Genomic DNA, 22,928 nt, shown 5'->3' on the forward strand with positions numbered 1-22,928 from the left:
TTCCTCGCAATGTCACATGGCATTACCTGCTGATGTAGAAGACAAGTTTCTTGGGTAAAATTTGGAACATAGTCCTAGTGTGCTCTCGCGAGTTTGCTGGACTTTAGAGTTGCCTCAGAGCGCACTTGATTTGGATACAAATGCTATCATCATCATCATACCACAGAGGTAGCTTTGGTTTTGCCCGCAAGTTGAAAAATTCATATTGCAACACAAATATGCAAAGAAAAATGTTTTTTTTTTCGAGGAGGAGGAGGAATAAGCTTTATTGTTGGAGGCAAGCGCGGTTCGCAAAGAAACTGCTCTTGACGGGTGGCTAGGCGCGCTTGATGGCCGAGAGCCCGTGTACCTCGGCGGCCTCGGCAGCTCGACGAACTACCTTTAATTGGGTGGCCGGGTCCGAGCTGCACAGCGCAGCCTCCCACCGCGCCTCCGAGGGGAAAGGGGAAGGATGGAAGGATAGGCAATCCCATAAAATGTGGGAGAGGGTGGCTCGTTGTTCACAGAAGCTACAGTTAGGAGTATAAAGGGGTGGATAGATGTGGGAGAGGATTAGGGGACATGGGAAGGAGTGTGTTTGTAGCTGTCGCCACATGATGCTCTCTTGGCGGGAGAGGACAGGTGCCGCTGGAGGGTAAATACGGCGGGTTAAACGGAAGTGAGACGTAATGTCGTGAAAAGTCGCTAAACTGTTGCGAGCCGAACGGATCTCGGCGGTCCGGAGCTGTGCCCCCTCCGCCCGGGTGGTGTATCCTCGGGCAGTGGAGTAGGCCAGCTCGTTCCCGCAGAGACCCGAATGTGCCGGCGTCCAGACCAGGCTAACAGCAGATTCCAGCGGTTGTGCTTTGAAGGTCCTCAGGATGGTCTGAGCGGGGGTGGACACGTATCCTTTGGCGTAGTTTAGGATGGCGGTTTTGGAATCGGATATTATTGTGTGGGGGCAGGGCGTGGTGGTGAGGGCTAGTGCTATAGCTGCCTCTTCTGCCTGTTCTGGAGAGGTGGTAAAGATTGATGGCTCCAGCGGTTATCTGCTTCTCGGAGATCACGGCGGACAAAAATTAATTTTGAGACATGCCCGTCCTAACCAGGTAGAAAAAAAAAAAATTTTTGTCCCCCTAGGTTTGGTGTTTATTTAATGCAGCAGATGAAGGTTAACTATAGTAACAATACAAGATTTCTACTTCAAAGTATATTATATTTAAAGGAGCTAAGACATGAAAATGAAACAGATAAGTTATTCTTGAAATATAATGCTCATAGGCTACTTAGTATATACACCAAGTTTTGCTATATTTAGAGCTTTAGTAATTGAAATCAATTTACGAATTTTGATCATTTTCGTCTGGTGACCAGGCAGTACTGCCCAAGTTAGTCACACCATGGTGCCCATAAGCCACGTGTTCATGAACGCTCCCTCATTCTAGGCGCCCTCATGGTTGCCCAAGCTCTCCCCACTGCGGTACAACCTAAATCGCTTACGGAACTCGGCAACCCCAACGCTATTCTCGCACTCGCCCGAGGCCCTTTAACCTTCCACCCTGCATGCGCCTGCGAGATTGTTCCGGAAGACGGCAACCATGGCGAGTTTGTCCCTGACTCGCCGTCGCTGGAGCTGGTTGCCAGTGGGTAGCAGTCAAAATGAACAGCTTCCAAGATCTCCTGATAACAATCACTCTCATCGCTGCTGCGATCAGTGTCAAAGACTGATGATGCGAGTGATGCTGTAGACATAAACGTCACAGACCGCATGCTAGAAAGGCGGAAGGTAAATAAGGAAACTTAAGCTCGAGGCGCCAAGAGAGCCAAGTCTGAGTGCGTGCAAGGGGATGCCGCGCGGTTGGTTGGTTGGCTGGGGACGTCCCCAGCCCACCAGCCACGGCGTCCTTTTCGAATGGGGCGAATCTGAGGGTCCCGCATGTAAATTGATTTTCCTATCGAAACTATCATGCCATTTTCGAAACAAATTGAGCAGGATTATAAGAACATGCAATGGGTCCTACCAGTATTAGTTAGCTCATATTTTATTTTTGGCTTGTCCTGACCCCTTTGAAGGAATGCAAGGTGAAGGGTCAGTTTCCTTTTTTTTTCAAGTTGCAAATGACTAAGTCGGTGACAGGACCCAGTACATGTTTTGCCTCCAGCGTATGCTCATTGCCTTACGCGGGGCTTTGGCTGTGCGTGGGACAAAGTGTTATTGAGGTGCTGGAGGTGAGCACGTGCTAACCTGTGAGCGACTCGAGTTGCTCGTCAGACCTGTGGGAGCAGGTGCGGTGAGCTTGACACGCTGGTCGCAGGGAGGGCTTGGAGGACCCCCTGGACGACATGGGCATGGTGCAACAGCAGCTGGATCAGCTGTCAACGATTGGGCGCTGCGAATATGAGAAGACATGCGCCCTCCTTGTGCAACTCCTGGACCAGTCTGCGCAGGCATACCGCGAGGCCGGCAGCCAGGGTGTGGCTGCGCTCGACCTGGCCGTGCTCGAAGGTGGGTCTCTCCCGACTGCCTGCCAGGTAGCCCCTCCCGGCCTCTGCCTGACCCCTCGGAGGGGACAAAGAAACGCCGCACCTCATTTGGAGGTGGGGGAGAGTCCTCACCACGGAGACCATTGGATGTGTCCCTAGAGTATTGGACATTCATGCTTGTCCCATCATTACCTTCTTCGTGTTGAAGACTCTCCATTTGGTGAGCATTGTGGTGGTTTGCTAAGTGTACTGCACATTCTGCAACACTGCAAATTCTTTGATTGGGAACATTGAGCAGGTTTTCCTCAAACTTTTTGGATATCTTCCATTTCATCCAGCCTTTACGCTAAGGGATCGGCCTTTAGTTCCTTTGGTCATGTTTTTGATTTTCTCAAAAAAGCTGGCGATTTACACCGGTTATAGGCCATATGAAAAATACTTGCCGGCTATCATCGTCATGCCATTAGGAGCCGTCACATGAGGCACACCTGCATTTAACTCGGGTTTTCATGATATTAGGAGAATTTATTTGTGCACTCAATGGGCTGCTGTTTAGTTTCGGTTCAAAGAGGAAAAGAAAGACTGCCACAAATTCAGAAAAAGGAAATGTCAGCAACAAGGTCACAAGACTCATCACTCGAGCGGTGAACTGTGTCATCCTGGTCAGTGAACAATCTTTATCGAGGACATTTTTTCAAGGGTTCGAACTGGGCTTGCAGCAGGTGGTCATATTTTAGTTCTGCGACTCCCACTTTGCCGGGACCATTGACTCTCGGGCAAAACTATCGGTACGGGAACCCTCCGATATGGCGGAAATTTGACAATTGATCATGAGGACACTAAATAGCTAGCGCTCCATTTTGCATATGGTGTCTAGGCCTTCTGCCCTGGAATTTCTTTCTTTTACGGTAGGCCCTTTCAATTAATATTTCTTTACCTTTCTAATTAAACTGTTGGCATAGTATGGCATATGTTTCATTTTGCGCCATTGAACCCAATCGTCGTCACTTTCGTGGTCCCGGCAGTGACGTAGTGAAGTAGTACCTATAGACCTTGTAAACGGTAATGCATATATTAAGGATTTTTTTGCTTAGATCCTCCAAGATAGTGCTTGAACTGGATGAACACTTCACCTGTGGACAGGAATGACTAAAGATATTTGGGAACCCGGGGAACCCCGAATTCCTAGGAAGGCAGTTTGAGAACTCGTGGGATTGACGAACCCCTTTTTGCTCGAAACAATTTTGCCTTCGGGTTTTTCTCGTTCTTTCGCCAGCTGTGAAGTTAATAAATTGTGGCGATTCAATGAGTTGCATCTGGAGCCTCCGATCGCGAGTGTTATAAACTAAGGTTTGGAGTCTTAGACAGAAAGAAAAAAAAAGAGTGTGCTTAGTTTATTTTTTTTAAAACAGATTTTAACCAAAAATGGTCAGTATTTTAATATGGTGCACCTAGCGAGCCTTTGTGCTCTGTTTTAGGCCCAATCTACTTGGTTGCCTGATTGTCAACATTTCGCACGGTGGTTGCGCACACTCCCCGTGACGGCACTGCCCAAAACGCCGCTTTACCTTAATTTGCTTTAACTATTGACGACGAGATGTTTTGATGGTGCCACCTCATGGGCTCCCTCCTATGACGGAGCTGGTAGGATCCGAGCAGACGATGCGGTATGTCAAAGGACTATGTTAGTCCGCATCTGTGCCGATTAAAAACGTTTAATTTATATAAACAAACATCTGACGTTTTTGTGAGTGATCTTTCTAATGAATAACAGTGTCTTAAAGTTGCTTTTTATATTAATAAAAACTTTCTAATGTTTGAAAACGATTCTGGAGCTTTACATTACAGCTTGTATAATATAAAATATTGCAGAAAGAAAAGAAGGTAAACTTTCTCATGTATATACATATTCATAGAAAAATATGAAAATTTATTTTCTATATAGAAATCGGACTTGTGAGGTCGAGTATGAATCTCCAGCACTAAACTTTCCCAAGATCGGTGGCCTGCAGTGCCATTGGGGTGGCATCTGTCCCCACTTTGATTGCACAAACGTGTGATTTTGCTTGCAAAGAAAGATTAAAGAGGCTTGAAATGCGAGGGTTATGAACGGCATTTGTTTGCTTTAGAAGCACTACTTTAAAGGGCAACTCCAGTTCATTATCAATATTAAGAAAACAATGCAATTCTCTTTAGCGTCGCCTAAAAGAAACCACATGCCAGATATTTCTATCAAAGTCTGTCTAAAAGTTGATGAAACTGTCCAACAAAATTTGTCAGCTCGAAATTCCCAAAATTTGCTAATCCTAGCGGACGAAATGCGGCGTAGCCAACAGTGCAGTCAATACCACCACACCAACAGCGCACTCATTGTTGACCACGTAATTCGTGGAATCCTCATGCACTTGTGCTCCTGTACGAGCATGTGTCATCACTGGCAGCGTCCGTCACGTGCGAGGGGGACATATTTACATGTGGTTTATTGAACTTCACTTTCTACTAATGTTTTAAAATTAAGGCCATGTGAACAACTTCCCTTTTTCTGCGCTAAAACACAAGCTGCGACCGTGGTAGTGCAGGCATTGTTGGGTGTAGCCAACTGCCGATTGTAGCAGACAACACATTTGTCCTTGCGCCACGCTGCGACCGGCCGCCCGGTTCGTCACATCACGATTTGTACCACATGGTTATAGCATTTAGGTGACGATACGACAGCAGTGTTGCCCGCCATAGGCAAGGTTTTAGTTTCGGTTAGTGGTAAGCTTTCAATAAGGATTGCACAAAAAATATTAACCTTTTTTTGGAAAGAAATGACGTAAAGCCGTTTACTACTACCTCGAAGCGTAATATAATCAACCATTAAAGGGGCACTGACAAGTCAAATTCTTTTTTTTTTTTTTTCATTATCCGAAATGATTGAAAACAATGTCTGGACATTACCCTAGAAATTCGGAACTTGGGAACTCAGTATTTATGAAGCAAAAAAACACTTTCCGAAAGTCGAATTTGAAGTTCCTGCACGATCTGCGCCACAGTGACCACAAAGATACAGTCGCCCTGCAACTCGAGTTTCTCCCGCGCCTCCGTCTCGACCCGAAATGCCGTGTTCGCTCGTATCTTGCGATGAACCGCTCTCCTCCATGTGCCGCCTATCGCAGCGAGCAGACGGCGCTTCACTTTCGAGTTCGAAGTTGTTTTAGGGCCCTTTCAGTGATCTCCAATTCTTTGAACGGTGCGAGGTCGAAGAGAACGTGCAGTGAACTTTTGTGAGCAACGTGAGGGGCCACGTCGCACCAGTTCTGCCTGAAACGCTGCCCGGCGGAGTCGCAACCAAAATTACGGTACACAGACACCAAACGCATTTGTCGTGACCGTTTGACAATTTTCTTTTTCGAGTCCGAGAAGTCGTTGGGCACCTACAAAAGAGAACTTCGTCGTCTTTTGTAGGATAAAAAGCCAGGAGGAGACGCCACTCCAGACTCTGATTTTCGGTCTTTTAAGAAGTGTGTTCGCAATTACGTTAAAAAACATGTTTTACGAATACTGTTAAATATGATAGAAATGTTGCTTACAAAGGTTCTAAATTTCATAATTTTTGACGTCTCAAATAAAAAGAAGCGAGGAGGTCTGAAGAGAGAGAAAAGCGCCAAATATAAGAGCACGCGCGCATGGGGAAATGTTTTTTGCGTGTCTATGACTACATCATTTTAGACAACAAACAAAATATGACCTTTGGGGTGTCAGTGCCCCTTTAACTCAGATTGCTTGGAATTGACCGGAGTTGCCCGTTAAGTATTGTTTGGGAAGGACGTGATAAAAGAAAATGAATGAAAACTTTTGGCAGCTAAAGGTTCCGTCAGCCAACGTGCTATATAAAACTGTAAATTCCCCGCTACAGGGTTGTGTTCATAGACGAGTGGTTAGTTGCGCCGTGTTTGGTTTTGTTTCAACATAGTTTTCTTTTTTTTTTTTTTTGAGTTGTGGTTTGATTGAGTAAATACGCCATTGTATCATCAGCATTCCTTTTGCAAATGGGTAACACAGCAACTGACGACAAAACCAATGGAGTGGCTGATGTGATTGCATTTATAGGGTGGTCCAAGTCACCAGGCTCGATCTAAAATGGACCGTAAGAATCAATGCCTGTACGCAGCAACCTAAACTTTTCGTCAAAGGTGTATTTCACAGGTCAGTTTTTTCTTGTAAAATTACAAAGCGTAGTTCTCTTTCTGTAAAAAATAGGGCCAAGAAACTTGCCAGGGTCTACGGCGGGCAGCGATGCAGACGACAGGGGTTCAGTAGCGGTGTGTGTTTGGCGTTCGTATTGATAGATGGCGTCGGGAGCAGCGTCCGAAGGTGTAGTTGACCAGCGAAAGAAAGCGGACAACACGCAGACGAAATCCGTTGGCACCAAAAGCGCCTCCGTTATGCAGACGCGTTTTTTTACTTTCAGTTTTGTTTTTATTGTTCGCATTTATTTTTTAACAGAAGGTACATTTCAAAAAGATTATGCTCATTTTAATAAACCACGGTGGTCGCGATAAGGGGCTAGCACCATCTATCAGTACGAATGCCAAACACACCCCGCTAATGAACCCCTGTCGTCTGCGTCGCTGCCCGCCGTAGACCCTGGCAAGTTTCTTGGCCTTATTTTTTACAGAAAAAGAACTACGCTTTGTAATTTTACAAGAAAAAAAAAGACCTGTGAAATACACCTTTGACGAAAAGTTTAGATTGACCTGCAGGCGTCGATTTTTACGGTTCATTTTAGATGGAGCCTGGTGACTTGGACCACCCTATATGTCCTTAGGCCTAGCCAGATGCAAAGGGGTCAAAATAGAGCATAAAAAATTTGTTTGTGGGCACTGTGGTGTTTAATTTTACTGTAATGGTCTATATTGGGGGTCAACTTTGTGTGGCAGTGCAGTCCCAGGTATGGGAGCACATGTGCCTGTGCTCTTCGAGTGCCAATTAAAGCTGTGCACGTGCACTCCTCTCTTCGGAAATGCTACAGGACAAAAAGTTGTAAAGGTAACGCATGAACCGATATTGAGTTATTCCAAGTAAATCAAGGTTTTTTTGTTCTTTTTCTTATAGTGCGAACATCCCCTGCAATACCTTTACATGATACTTTCAAAATACATGGTTGTACTTCATTTCACTCATATTTCAAGCCTTTTTAACCTCTCTGCGAGCGGAATCACACTTCTGTGATCGAAGCAAAGACTAATTTGTGGCAGCCACCCTGCCATGGATGGAATATATAGGAGATAAGATACTGGTTGCCTAAAACTCGTTTTAATTTCAAAGATTTTCAAATGCATCTTTCATGATTTGGTGAACTTTCAGTCTTGTTCTGCGTTACAATTTGTCAAAAAAGCTTGCATAAACTTTGGAGGCCTACATGCTACCTGAATGCCCACACTCCCCGAACCGCCTCAATAACGCAAAACAAAGGCGAAAGATGGCACTAGCATCCAAGGAGGGGTGGCGCCACCAAGTTTGGCGGTTGCTGCAACTCACGTTGCAGCAACCGCTAAACTCTGCAGACTCTGGTCCATCTGAATGAGAAGCTCAATATGGTTATTCCTATAATTCTTTGGGAACACCCGATTCATACACCTTAGTCGCATGAACTATGAAACTGAGATTTGTTCTTTGTTCACCGGGACAAATTGAGCCCGATCATCCTCAAAGTCGGTAATTTTCCACACCTAGGCAATTGCTCTGTAGCGAGTGTCTACTGTAGACCATGGATGCTCTTTTTAGTCTCAAGGAACTCCCCATCTCTCGATTATTAACCGAGGAATCCTTCCAGTCCTGGCATGGATACAATAAACCGGTGCACAAGCTACAGGCCCTCTAAACAATAATTCACATACTAGGGAAGAATTGGCTCATTGTTATGCATCGGTAGGCAACTGGAAACTAGCTTTACATAAGGGCGGAGATGGTGTAGGAAATTGGGGAGCTCTGAAAATACCTGAGGTTACTCCTAGGAACCCAGTTTGAAATCCCATGTTCTAGCCTTTTAGCTTGGCTGAGAGTCCGGAGGGGCTGAAAAGCACCTGCTGAGTTTGACGCATGCACGGCAGGGCAGCTGTCCTGGCTGGTGTACATCATTGGGGCGGCTGTGGGGGGACGAGCGTCCTTCTCCACGGCCGACGACCACGATGCCATGGACGGCGAGCTGGTGTGCAGGTGAGCCGTCTGGTCTGCGGGTGGTTTGGGCCTGCAGCTCTGGGCTTCTTTCAGGGTGCTCCAGCTGATGCAGCTGAGGGACTCTCGCCTGCCCTTGGGCTCCTGCTCGGGCGAGAAGTTAGAGCTGGCTCTGCTGAGCTTTTTTGAGCAATTCCGCAAGATCTATGTAGGAGACCAGGTGCCCAAGACGTCCAAGGTATGCAGTTTGCTTTCTTCTTTATGGGCTGAGATTCTCCCTTCAGCTGCCATTTCCTGAATGAGGCGTTTTTGAGGCAGGCCGGTGATGGAGTGTGCACCTACATTTGAGATGGGTCCACAAAATTATGTGGAGGGATCTGAAGTTTAAGTTCGTCTGAGTACAAGCAAGATAAAACGTCTCACTTTTGTCGGATGACTGCGATTCTGCTCTCGTGTCGTGGAGCAAAACAAGCAATAGTTTACCCAGCTGCAGCCACGGTTTCTGCGGAACGGCATTTTGTGACGTTCGCTTTGGGAACCCTTATTCTCCAACTTGGATATGGTCACGATGGCACACGCTTTGCCATGTCACACGTGAAAGTTGTGAGTACGGAACCCCCGTTGTCTTCCTCCCTCTCTATCTCCTCTTCCTGTTCGCGTAGGTCTCTTTCTCTTTCCTTGGGAAACTGGTGGGCTCAAGGCAGCTTCCCTGCTTGCGTCTGAGCAGTGGAGAGTTCACTCTTGTACTCGAAAGACAAAGGATGTGTGCTGTTGCCCTCAGACGACGGCACACTCCTTATTTGACTTTTCCGCCAACGACGATTCGGGGCCTATGACTTTGGCCGCTTGCTTGGCTATGGGAACCCCTGTTCCAACAAACGTTGATGGATCTGGATCATTGTCTGGTATGGCGTTACTACTTCTGCTTGTTGCAGCCGGCCAACGACCCGATGCAGCAACCGCTTGCCTGGTAGCGTCACCGCGTGGTGGGAGTGTTCTCGCGGTATTGAGTATCCATTGTCTCTGTGCTGTGCCTAACTTAATTCCCGCAATGCTCGAGTAGTTTATCTGTGAGTGAATGAATTGTGAAGTTATTTTCCCACGTCAAAGTTGTTTCCAAAATTGTCACTTGGGCACAAAGTATTCAAAAACTTAGAATTCTTTGAAGACTAAAAGTGTGCTGCAAATTGAATCAAATAGCACACTATTTTCAAGCTATTAAAAGTTCTGAATATTCACACATCTCTATTGTAAGCAAAACCAATATTTTCTACATTCAATAAATCCTAAAAGCTCCTAAAATCATTTTGTGGTCCCTTTAAAGCTTAAAGGGGTGATGCAACGATTTTTGTACTTTGCGCAAATACTGTTTATAACAAATCCCTGACGTTAATGACCTATGAAACATGCGTTTGTTTTTCAGTGCTTCGTTAGCTTGTTCGCTGTAGATGGTTTCTTTTCGGTCTGTTTTCTGTTATTCTGTATACCTTTTACCCTAGAACGTTGTGGTTTTGAAATGTGCCTTCACAGAACATGCGTCCGCGCTGTGCAGGATTACGAAACATGTCAGTCGGCGGTGTTCATAGCGCATATGCAAGTAACGAACTTCACAATAGTAAAACATTCTTTCACAAGCGCTTGTATGAAACAATGAAATTGATTTGAGTTTTGAGTTCACTGTTTCGCCTCTGCAGCCATGCTAAATGCTTACAGCAAAAGCTTCGTTTGACCTTTTTCTGAACTTTTTTCTGCTTGCCCACCGAGACATTGCCCACCCCACTATTTTATATGAATATCAGGTGGCAGGGGGAAGGCGGGTGATGTGTCGGGATATTACGAAATGTCATTGTAAATATTTCAAGAACTGAACGGCGGGGTGTTCTTGTTGCCACTTGGTGAGGAGCCGCCTCTCCGAGGTGAAGTGCCAGCCTCCCCAGGTGGCGGGTTTGAATCTTTGGTGCCCGCAGTCTGATGGAGGCACATTGCAGAGAAGTAAGTGACATTTCGGTTGCAAAGATCCCCAGGTGGTCGAAATTAATCCTCAGTCCTCCGCTTTGGCGTGCCAGATGCCCTTCGTTGGTATGGCACGTGAAACCCCCAAATTTGACTGACACTTGCTAGGGACTTCAAAATTGGAAGTTCCGTGCTCCCATGGATGCGTCACTAGTACTTGCGCTATTGGTAGGTGGTGTAAATTTAGAGCACCATGAAATTCAACCCACTTTGAATTTTAAAGTATGGAATCCTGTATAACTCCCAGAAGTTTGTGCGTCCGCACATACTTCTTGGCACTTGAAAAGGGGGTGCAACGATTTCCAGACTTAGGTCAAAAATTTGTGGAAGTTGCCCTCTGACACTTTTGAAGTAAAGAACAGAAAACCGACTTCGTCTGCATGTCCTAGTTGTGTAAAAAAAAAAAAAAAAAAAAAACATTGGCATTTCTGGCACCCCTTAACCCACTCCGTCTTCAGGGTCACACCTGTTCGTACTCCTAGTAACGTAATTCGGGGTGCCGTGTAGGATCCCGTGTGCTCTCTCGGAGGACGCTTCCTCTCCCTCTCTCTGCTGACATTAGCGGGCGGTATGCTGCAGCTTAGAGCCGACCGAGGTCACGTAAGTTTCTCGCCGTAGTTCCTTCGGCTGCCACTCGCGGCTGCAGGGGGGGGAAAAAGCTAGACTTTTGCTTTGCGATTATGCAGCAGAATCGCATCATTTTTTATGAAGATGTTTTCTCTATCCTCCGGGACATGATAAACTACGTAAAAATGACGAGATGCAAATTCTTTTAATCTTAAAATCGTTGCAACCCCCCCTTTAACATCAGTGTCGCCTGCTACAATGTTACATGATCTGATGTTATGTGACACTTCAACTTGACATCATAAAGTCGCATGATGTTTGATGTCTTCTAAAGAAATTTAAGCGATTGCTCCTTAAATGCTTCATCTCACTCATTATAAAATTTTAGAGATTAAGTTCTCTGCCAATTTTTTACATCCCGTAGAATACCGTGCATCTGCCCATTCCACACTAAGCGCCCATTCCCAAATTTGTACAATCTGAGAAAAAATGCACAGCACATGGATATGTAAAATAGATGACTGGACAAGTGCCCATCCCCCATTTATTAATGTATTAATGACAGATTAAGGGAACACAACAACAACAACACCCGATTAGCAAACTCGGGACTTTTGGGCGTTCGTTGCCGTGACTGTGGGTGCGCCGTGGACTTTAAAAATAACACCATAATCGGAAAGAACCATCATCAGTGAACACGTGAGATAATAGAAGCAGCTAACATCATAAAAAGGAGTGACACCTGTGTTAGTAGTCCATTCATAACGCTTACGGAAAGAGAATTGTTATATCTTGATTCTCGAAGGTAATGTGCGAGAGACATTGCTAATTGTTTTGTACAGAAGAGAACGAAGTGAGATGACAAATTTAATACGGGTAAAAGAAAAAGAAAAGAAGATGAAAATACAATTTGAGTTGGAAGTCAGCGCGACGTGAGTGACTGTTTTTCTGGTGTGAGTGAGTGTGAGGGTGAGGGAGTTTACTTTAGCGCTTCTCCTACAATAACAATAACTCCTAAAATCATTTCTTGGTCCCTTTAAAGCCTAAAGAGGCAATGCAACGATTTTTGTACTTTGGGCAAATACCGCTTAGAACGAATCCCTGACTTTAATGACCTATGAAATGCGTTAGTTTTTCACTGCATGCAAAAGAAGTCTCCGAAAAAATTTAAGAAAAGCGAGCAGCATTTACCCCTTCAACTTGCAGCCAGAACAAGCGGCCACGTGATCTGGAGCCGATTATATGCCGCCAATGTTGATCATAGCCACGCTCTGGGGTTGGCAAGACACAGGATACTCGCTGAGTTCCAGACATTGGAATGGTTGGGCTATTGTCGTCATTGCAGCGACAGGACACGTGCAATGACACGGGCCATAACCCGAATGCTTGTCGAACTATTGATTATCACGATCCCGAATCGAGTACTCACGCAATGCTGAAGTCCAACCTATAAGCTGCATTTAAATATCATCAGTGGGGATGCTATCAAGTTTTGCGAAGGAGAGATTGAAACAAAACGCTCACTTTTATCCTTAAAATTACACCACAGCAAAGGAGTTTCTTAGTCAGTGGCATTGCGTGCGAGAATACTTGGGTCCTACTTGTGGCCAGTAAGCTCGTGTGAAATGAAAAACATTTCAAGCGAATATCGTTGCACCACCCCTTTAACGTCCATCTAGTAACTGAAACAGTGTCGCAGCGGTAGCTGACATTTCGTTGGCTGCTGTTCTGATGTTTTTTTGGCTTCATTAAAGGGACACTATTTTTATTTTTCGCCAGGCATTTTAATCTGGTGTCAGAAGACTACCCAATCAATATTTTGCTACAGCATCACATATTTTTAATCAAGTAAAAAGAATGCAACTGCTGGAAACCGAAACTGGACTGGGGAGGAAGAAGAAGTGTAGAGGAAAGATTTGCCGGAAATCACGTGACTACACGCAACCATTTTTTTTTTTTTTGCTTTTGCGGTTGTGCAAAGTGGACAAGAAACAAGTCAAGCACTTCATGCTTGGCGTTTGCAAGTATTTTAAGCTCTTGCCAATTCTTGTTCGTATGGCAAGCAATGTCTTCAGCCAGGAGGAAGGGCGACGTCTGCGTGCGAATCAGCTTGGTGGTCGGGCGTGTCTTACGAAATAAATTCTAATTGTTTTGATCGGTAAACGATTTCTCTTTCAAAGCTAGACTAATTTGCCGGTAGAGGTCTCATGCCCGCCGACCTCTGAAGTAGAGGTCTCATGTCCGCCGTCCGCCGCCATTTTTTAGTCCATGTTCAGCTGTCCAGCCCGCAACTCCCACGATACGACACCATGTTGAGAATTACGCAGAGAACGCACAGGGTGCTTCTGGTTATTTATGCAATGTTTTCTTTGTTTTTTCAATCAACGTATTTAGTGTTTTTTAGAGGCCACAAGAAATGAGTATTTTCATCAATGTATTGGGTGTTTTTTAGAAGCCACAAAAAATGAGTATCATATTTTTTCTATTTTTAATATTGAATGTATGCCGTCGATGACCCCTGACTTTGATTATATTTGGTGTGTGTATTTAAACCATAGAAAATGGCACGTGACCACGGAGAAGGGAGTGAGTGCTACTCAAACCAGCCAGCTCTCGATTGGCGGCTTTCGGGTGGAAGGAAGACAAATTTCGAGCCGCAGATTGTGTTCTGGGTGGTTGGGCTTTCATATCTCATGTACAACTAAAAACTGTGGCAAGCATAAATGCCCTGTCGGTGTTCCTTTAAGAATTCCTTTTTGGGAAATTTTAGACTACATACTTGAAGACCCTTAATGTTTGAGTCCCTGATATTCTTAAACATTGCAAATTTGCAGATTTTAAGGGCAAGGAAATATCTTTATTGTCTAGCAAGGCGAATTACATTCTGCCCGTTTCAGGAATAATTGGGGCCACGGGAATTACGGTGTGTGGGTTTGTTTAAAAAATCTGCGTGCAGCAATATTTCTTAGATTGGCATTATTAACATAACATTCGGAAGTTGGGGAATTTTATTATTTTGTGAATATGCACCGAGTAGACTGACTTGTGTTGGCACAGCAGCGAGGAATGGAATTTCTCGATTTTTGTGTGTGCAGGTCTATCGGCGATTATCTGAAGTCCTGGGCCTCTCGGATGATTCAATGGTACTGAGCATTTTTGTGCGCAAGATAATCACCAACCTCAGGTACTGGAGCTGCAGTGAGGCAATTGTGAGCAAGACCCTGCAGCTGCTGAGTGACCTCAGTGTGGGCTACTCATCCGTCCGTAAATTGGTCAAGCTGGAAGAAGTGCAGTTTATGCTCTCAAACCACACGGCAAGTTTTTTTCACCCTGTCCTTTGGCTCACATTTCGCTAACTTGCTTCGCTTTTTGTTTTGTCATTGCAGAGTGAGCATTTTCCCTTTTTGGGTCATGGCACTGGCGGTAGGAGCCCTCGTGCAGCTACGACAACTGGTACAGGTCCTACTGGTACGTTACCTTTCTGGGCTGTGTGCAACTTCATTCTTTGTTTTTTTGGCCGAGCTGCAAGTTCTAAAAGTCTGGCTTAGTTTTGCCACCAATCGACTGGCTCTTAATTCCATACATGTTTTCATTGTTATGTTAAAGGTGGGAAAGCGTATGATTGATATTAGTATTTAGTTGGTATTTAGATGGTTATAGTTCTCAAGGTGTCAAAGAAACATAAACTATGGCTTGTGGTGCTTATAAGCTTGTTCGTAAATTGGCAATTCAAGCATCTGCTTACGCTTCTAGCTCTACAGCATTGTCTGTGTTTCTCTGTGCAGCTACACATTGGGAACAATAACCTTCTATTTACCTTTTTAAAAATCGATTTGGCAATGCTAGGGTGTGTATCCAACTAATTTGGACTCTTTCCTTTCTTTTTTTTTTTTTGTTGTCATGAGCTTTCATGCGAGGGTGCAGCATTTGGTTATCCTGAATCGATAAAGCGAAAACGTTGCCGGCATCAGTTGAATATCCTTCGATAGGAACGCTGTTGAATTGACAAACTGAGGTGCCTGTTTAATAAAAGCTCAGCTTGCCACGAAGCAGTGGGTGGCAGAAAAAGGCAGCCAGTGAAGGCAGGCGGCGTGGGTGCAGGCTCCAGCCGGGGCATGGACATGCGGTGCCGGTCGACCTTCTACACGTCCCTGGGAAGGCTCCTCATGGTGGACCTCGGAGAAGACGAAGAGCGCTTTGCCCAGTTCATGCGCCCCCTCACCGTGGCCTTCGAGGCGATTGGCAGCACCTTGGCAAACGCCGACTCGCCCCTCTTTAACGCGGACGAAGCCAAGGTGAGACACCCCTTCCAAGGGCCCTTTGTGGGACTCTGCATCAACTATTTTGTGCTCCCTTGTCAAAGCTAGCATATTTTCCACGGGGCTGCAGCCCCGCACCGCTGCAAGGTCTCATTGGCTTTGTGTGCCATCTCGTTCGCCCGCTTTTGCGCCGGTAGCTCCCAACGACGTTGGAGCACTGTGGTAGTAACGCTAACCTTGACATGGTACTAGTGCAAAATGGTTGACACCGAGCGCAATGCCCTTTCCTCGGGTAAGATAGTTTCTGGGGGGTACGGGGGTATAGGTTCCTTTTTGGGGGGTTTCTGGCCGATTCACCTGTCGGTTTTCATTTTATTATTGTTGATCTTATGAGTACTTATGCCCAAGCAGTAAATAGCAAGATCCCTGGTGTTGAAAATATGGTGCAATCATTCAGTATAATGCAGCTCGTTAGCAATAATTGATGTCTGGGCCGCGTCCAAAGGTAACAATAATGCATGCTCGAATGCTAAGCACTCTTGCATATGTTCTCTTTCTAACTTATTGTAAAGGGATAGGCCAGGAGACTGAGAAATCTCTGAAATTATGTGTGGAAATGGGCAGTATTTGAAGGCACCTGTGCTTATAAAAACGGGCATTAGCTGCATGTTTTAGCACTCCTGCCGTGTTTGTATTCAAGTATTGGTTCTTTTTGCTTCATGATGGCTTGATCGTTGCTCACGATGTTAGGTGACATGGTTAGTTTTTTCTCTCTTAATTTTTTTTTCTCGGGAACAAAATTCGGTAGAAAATGAGCAGGTTATAGTCGAACCCGGATATATCTTATTCAAAGGGGACCAGATAAATAATTTTATATATCGATAATTTGAATTACAAAAATATGTTAACTTAAGCTCCAGTTGAAATTTCTGCGCGTCTCTGCTAAAACCGAAAGCCGCGACAAACGGGACCTTACCAAATAGAGCCTCTAAGAGCAGCTGAATGCATTAGAGCTTAGTTGGTGAAGATCACAAATGCCGCCGAGTTCACGTCATGCCATGGTGTTTGCGATCGTTTACGCCTGGCCACGACCTCCACACAGCACCATCAACAATACACAAACATAATTAACAAAAAAAATAAAAAACGGAAAAAGCAAACTGCATTAAAAAAAAAAAAAAAACATTCATAGAATAAAGTTAAGCAAGCAACACAAAAGAAATCTTACTAAATTCAAGCAGCAAAAAAAAAAGAAAGCAGAAAAAGAAAAAGGTAAACAGAGATAAGGCACTAAAGTGTGATTGCTCGACCGTTGTCGACACACTCGACTTGACGATGGCTTTTTTTTATAGCGGAGCGTTTAAAGGCTAGGTTTCTCAGGATCATGTCCACCAGCAAAGATATGATGACACTGAACTCTGGACAGCTACCACCATCGCGACCCCTTCGGTGCTTCCTTTCATGCTTCGTTCGCTATATGGAGTGTCCCCGCCATGGAAGTTTGATACAGAGAAACAACCCTCCTATACTATTACATGCGATTTTCAATGGGATGTTTAGACTGTTTGATATAAACAATAATTCGAAATACCCGGGTGTGATATAACCGAAAAATGAACTCCGAAAACACAGAATCCTAGATATAAGCGAACATTGCTGACTAAGACATTATCTGCGCTACACTGCCCCTTGCTGCGATAACAAATATGATAGGGACACATATACTGAAAATAGCATTTTTTTCAACTTTTATTGATTGCACTGTGAAAGTTTGCCCACTCCTCATTTTCACACGATTTGTGCTAGATTTGAGGTGGGCTATCTCTCAGGATATTTTAGTATACCTCTCATGTTCAGAAATAAGTTGAATGTGATCAACAGTATCTGCTAATGACAATCACACGCTTGTATTTTGAACGGGTGAACGGCTGAAAATGGCAGCCATTTTCGGCAGTCAGGGAAGCACTCATCGGAGAGTTGGATGTGTCACAGGAGGTTGGGCACATTTGTGACGTCAATTCTCTCAGCATGGGAAAGGTCTACGGTGAGGCTGGCGGGGTTGTGAGCTTGGCCACTTCATGGCGTCAATGCCTTGCAACCTAGCCATTGGTGATAGCCGAGGGCTGAAGCAGCTCGACGCCTGCACTGAGCAGATGCGGGAACGGGCTGGGAAAGGGGGGTCTCATTGTGTCTCTGTGGAGGGCTCGCCTATACCAACTATCAGGCTAAGTGATGGTTCAGCAGAGGGCGCCGCTTTGTTGGGACAGGTGACCTAACAATATTCACCAGGTGCACTTTGGTAATCGTTTGATTCGTTTTAAGTGAAGATTTTTATGTCTTGTTCAACAAAACTCCGGTGTCTTTGTGGTGCTGCCACAGCATGGTCGGCACTTAGACAATAAGATAAGCTCTAGAATTTTGTTCCCCTTTAAAGGCACTCTTTTTTTTTTGTTGCAGAAGATGCTTATTGGATTGGCACGGGATCTTCGAGGCCTGGTGTTTGCCTTCAATACCAAGACTAGTTACATGATGCTTTTTGAATGGATGTATCCTTTTTAGAACAGCTGCCATTTGAAAAGGATGAGCTGATCAGTCGAACATGACTGCTTGTCAGCTTGCCTGGGAATCTAAACCAAGTTCAAGTTTAAAGCTATGCTAGACTAACACTTTCAATCCCCACAAATTCCAAATTGTAGTCCCAAGAGATTATATACTATTTAAAACTTGCTCCTGGCAAAGTACCTACACGTGTACTTATTTCACTCGATCTAGATTCTAGAGCTTAGAAGGCATCATTGTGTCTTGAGCAAAAAGTTTTCTTTGTGGGACTCTTCTATAGACCAACACGCTGTTTAAAAACAAGCCCGCGTTTTCCCACACCAGGTGTGGGCACTGCACGTGCGCAGAAACCGAATTTGCGTGAAGTGAAGCGTCTGCGCATGCGCAGTGCCGTCGGCAGAGCGCCACCACTGCTTTGTGACGTCAGGGCCCTGTGTTGGTCCATACTCCGTTCACCACTGCAGCCAAGGCTTCATGTGCGAGCTAGCCTGTGCTCCTTTATTTGAGACATGCATTTCTAACACGAGCACTCGTTCTGCGGAAGAATGCTTCAAAGCAGCGACCTTGAGCTCTCGAGCTTGTGGCATTTGCTACAGTCTCAGCTTAAGAGTGAACGGAGTGTACTGTCCGTTTAAAGGGACGCTGCATGCTTAAAAAACCCTCTTTTTATAGGGGTGTGCGAATATTCGTGTTTCGAATTCGAATCAATGAATGATGGTCTAATATTTCGGTTAGACTTGCAAATTTCTCGTATTAAATTTAAAAAAAAAAAATTCAATACATTGAATATTAGTACTACTGGCAAACATCCGAATTTATTCGGGAACGTTTTCATATGATGAAATAGTCATCAGATGCCTGTGTTGAGTCTAAATCAAGCCCGCATTTAAAAGCCTTGATTAGGGAACCATTTCGACAGAAAGTAGTTGTTTCTTAAGTTCCTCGAACGAAGCAGTCGTGATCTGAACTTCTTGGATGACCTCGACGGAAAAGCGTAAACTACATACGTCGTCACTTTTAATTAAAAGATTTTTCGCCTGCAACCAGCTCTAAACATTTTATAAGTTTATTCATGTTAGTTAAGTTCAAATATGATGAACTATTAGTATTGTGCAGATATTTTTAATAGTAGTTCTGAATAATACAGTTTGCGATATTCACTTCAAGGTGAACTGCAGTATTCTTTTTTTTCGAAATGTTGATCGTGGCAGGTTGGCCCCTTTGAGTATGCTTTTTAGCAAACACGGATGCCCTGCAGAGAAGCAACACCCACAGAAGCGTGCTTCGCAGGGGTTTGCTTCTTCGCACTCCATTGGTGCTCGGTAAGAGGCGCACTAATTGGGGTAACCCACCGCAATCAACACTTGGAAAAAGTATGAATATCGCACTTGTGTGTTCGGGAGAAAAGCGCACATTCAAAGCAGGATGGTGCACACGTGCACCTGGTGTATTTAAAAAGAAACAAGCTTTGTGAATGTTGATATCTATGTTTGAGCAAAATTTTCAAGACTGTGGCTGTTACGCAAGAGTATGTGTTAGGCATAGATGCTCTGACAACCTGCATTCATCATTCGCGATACTTTTTTTTTTCCATTTTAGATGGAAGAAAGAATATTTGTTTAAAGCAAGGTTTGTAAATCCAATCAATTTCGATTAAATATAGCTGGGCTTCTCTACAGGTTTCATTTTACTTCAAATCCGTGGTTTACTTGCCATCCCAAGGCATCAGACTTTCTGAGGTCACAGTCCATAAATATAGTTAGATTGAAATTAGCTTATAAATGGAGAAGTGGAAGCTTGGAAACAAACTTCACGAGGTTCACCTTGGTTTTCGTTTAAGCATGGTTCAACTGTAATGAAAGGCTTGGGAAAACTATTTGATATTCAATTCTCAAATAGTCGGCCAATAGTCGGCTATGGCAACACTCGCTTGGTGGCCAGAAGATCCTAGTATGACTTAACGACTGATCGGAGGTTTTTCGCGTTTTCTCGCGTTTAATGACATCTTCGGGGAAGACAAACATGATATTCAGATTTTTTGGGTAAACATACCCTAGAATTCACCTCTAGTTCATTTTTTTTTTTCAAGAACATCTCAGCTTTCCTTTAAACTGGTACTCAAGTGATTTTTTTGAGCTACCCGGACTAACTATAATTTTGGAATCACCGGCCTTTCCCCTTTTGAGTATGCTGTATAGTACTGTGAAATTGAAAATAGTTATTTTGAAATAGGCAAGTGAAACGAAAACCAACATTCAAATATACGTGCGTTTTTCAGTGCCGTGATGTTGGGGGAAGGCCGGCTTGCCGGTCGAGCGGGGCAGTCTAGAAATGAACTATGCTGAGCATTTGCTTCGTGCTGCTGCACGGGTGCTGAAGCGAGCTTCCAAGGCATTAATTTGACACCATCAAACTGCTTTTAATCAGTTGGGAACAGTGTCCATAGAGTGAACCCCCCTGCCTTCCCCTGACGTCACTGTTTCATTCTTGCCACTTTCACTTTAAAAAACACGGTGAGGACCAAAATTGTAAATTCAATAACTTTGCGAAAAAAAATTAATTTTAGTCCAATATTTGGGTTACTATTTCAGCTATGTTTGTTGCTGTGTTTAGCAAATTTTCAGGCAAATCGGGGGCTATAACGAAATAGCCACAAAAAAGAAAAAAGTTTTTTTTTTAATTTTTTTATGGCCCTTTTTTCTTTGGGGGTTTAAATTTGTTATGAATTTAATAATTTACACAAAAAAACACAGAATCTCTAGGAGAAAATTAAACCCCGAAAAAAAACAAAAAACCCCAAATTTCGAGAAACAAAATAAACTCCCAAAACGCAGAATCCTATTTGTAAGCAGTCTCATGTGTGTGAACCAGACTTAATACTTCCCTCTGGTGGCATGCTGTCATACCCGCTTGCCCAAACCACCTTCTTTTTCTTTTTTTTTAAGAGTATAAAAAAAGAGAGGAGAAAGACAATCACATTTTTCCCTGTGACCGGATTGCCCTTGTTTCCTTGCCTGCTGTCCCACAAAGCTGGTGGGGTTTTCGGGATTTTTATTTTTATTTTCTCGTGCGCTTTGCAACCAAAAAATGGCGTTTTTTTTTTTTTTTTTTTTCCGGCATTGTAGATAGTTTGCACTTCACCTTTTTTGTTTTCTTCTAATCTAAAAGGTAATTGCCTTAACATTTTGTTCTCGACGTTTTAGAAAGTGTGCCACGCCATTGCCGAGGTCGAACCCATGCAGAGCTCTAGTCCCTATACTTTATCCGCAGCTCCGTCTGCATTCCATCTTGCGGCGTAAATATTGCATTAACTATTCCTTTTTCGTGGAATATGCATTTTGCGACATGTGGCCTATCCAGGTAGTGATATGTAATTATCACAGTTCCCTGTTTATAGTTTGTGGACTATACATCTCTAAAATTTTAAATTCTGCATGACGTGTGCCATCTACAGGTGCAGACACACGAATGCGTTTTTTCTGATAGTTCAGTATGACGAGGCATGATGAATTTTGTGAATGGCGGAGTAGGTATGCTAATGATTTGTGTATGATACAAACTTTTTGTGAGCTAGTAATGCAGATATTTTTCAAGGTGTGCTGTGTGTGAGAATTTTTTATGTGCAGACTCAGCACCAGGTGCACACTATGCATCGGGTGTGGGCTATAGTCTGGAAACTCTGGTAATACTCTCTGCCTGATTTGTCTCCTTGACGGAGAGAACAGCTACCCAACCTACTTTCCAATCCTGCATCGAGCCCTCGAGCTTTGGTACCATGACCCCTGTGTGAGCACGCCAGTGCTCAAGTTGGTTGCAGAGCTTGTTCAAAACCGATCGCAAAGGCTGCATTTTGATGTCTCTTCGCCAAACGGCATCCTTCTCTTCCGGGAGACTTCCAAGACTATGGTTCTTTATGGTATGTTTGCCCTCAGATTGCTTGTCGCCATCCTCTCACTTTTTTGTCTGCCGTTTCAGGCACATGCATCTTGACGCTTGGCCAAATTCCCAAGGACCAGGTGTACAAGCTCAAGTATCCTTTCTTTTCACGAGTTTGTGTTGCCTTCAGTTGAGCATTGCAGGGCCCCTAATGTTGCGAAGCAGGTTGGGAAAGGCAGCATTGTGAATTGTCAACTAACTTTTTAAAGATTTCTCAAATTATCAAAATGTGCTTAAACTTGATTTGATAAACTAGTCTAGATTTGAGATTTTCACCATATTTGCTTCATTTTGTTTGTGAAATTTAGTTTACTAGTATACCCTGTTGGCAGGATAAGCTCCTCCTGCAAAGCCTTTTACTCTTCGCTTGAGTGAGAGAGAATGCTAGTCGACTTGCCTCTTCTTCAGCGTTTGCTCGCCGTAGTACAGTGCGATCCACTTATAATGATACCACATATAACGATGTATTGCTTATAACGGTCAAGTTCTAGGGTTTCTTTTCTAGAAACTATCAGATTCTAGTCTAGATACAACGATAATCGGTTATAACAATTGAAATTTTGGGTTTTCTCGTTATCGTTATAAGTGAATTGCCCTGCAGAAAGAGTGGATGGCTTTGTGGAAGGTGCTTGTCCTGCAACAGGGTCTAGTGAACATTCATAAATTTGTCAGTCCAATTTCCAAAATTCTAATTTAACCGTGGCCTCTGGCAACATCGGTGCAGTAATATATCTTTCGTGCCTGCTGATGCTGACGCCGATTCCCTCCATTGTAGTGTGGCAGAATGTGTCGCGGCAAAAGGGTGTGCTGTTCTGCCACAGTGCTATACGAGTCTGCCAGGCTTTACCCAGCGTACCATGCTGCATTGAGCTTTTCCTGATTTCCGGTTCAGGCTGAAGGGCATTGCCATCTGCTTCAGCATGCTCAAGAGTGCACTCTGTGGAGGCTACGTCAACCTGGGTAGGCATCTGT

At 44.2% G+C, this 22,928-nt stretch overlaps 1 protein-coding gene across 1 annotated transcript in view; it reads left to right on the forward strand.

Annotated features, from left to right (window-relative positions):
• LOC8051988 (exportin-7-B) overlaps window positions 1–22,928 on the forward strand; it is a 58,206-nt gene that overhangs the window by 20,194 nt on the left and 15,084 nt on the right. The window contains exons 9-18 of the mRNA XM_029988046.3: window positions 2,295–2,485; window positions 8,559–8,664; window positions 8,719–8,860; window positions 14,298–14,516; window positions 14,589–14,670; window positions 15,304–15,497; window positions 17,919–18,007; window positions 21,746–21,936; window positions 21,996–22,050; window positions 22,849–22,916. Of these exons, the coding sequence (XP_029843906.1) occupies window positions 2,295–2,485; window positions 8,559–8,664; window positions 8,719–8,860; window positions 14,298–14,516; window positions 14,589–14,670; window positions 15,304–15,497; window positions 17,919–18,007; window positions 21,746–21,936; window positions 21,996–22,050; window positions 22,849–22,916 (1,337 nt within the window). The remainder of the gene's footprint in view (window positions 1–2,294; window positions 2,486–8,558; window positions 8,665–8,718; window positions 8,861–14,297; window positions 14,517–14,588; window positions 14,671–15,303; window positions 15,498–17,918; window positions 18,008–21,745; window positions 21,937–21,995; window positions 22,051–22,848; window positions 22,917–22,928) is intronic.

Source organism: Ixodes scapularis, unplaced genomic scaffold, assembly GCF_016920785.2.
Source record: "Ixodes scapularis isolate PalLabHiFi unplaced genomic scaffold, ASM1692078v2 PGA_scaffold9__187_contigs__length_104089568, whole genome shotgun sequence".
In the NCBI taxonomy this organism is placed as follows: Eukaryota; Metazoa; Arthropoda; class Arachnida; order Ixodida; family Ixodidae; genus Ixodes; species Ixodes scapularis.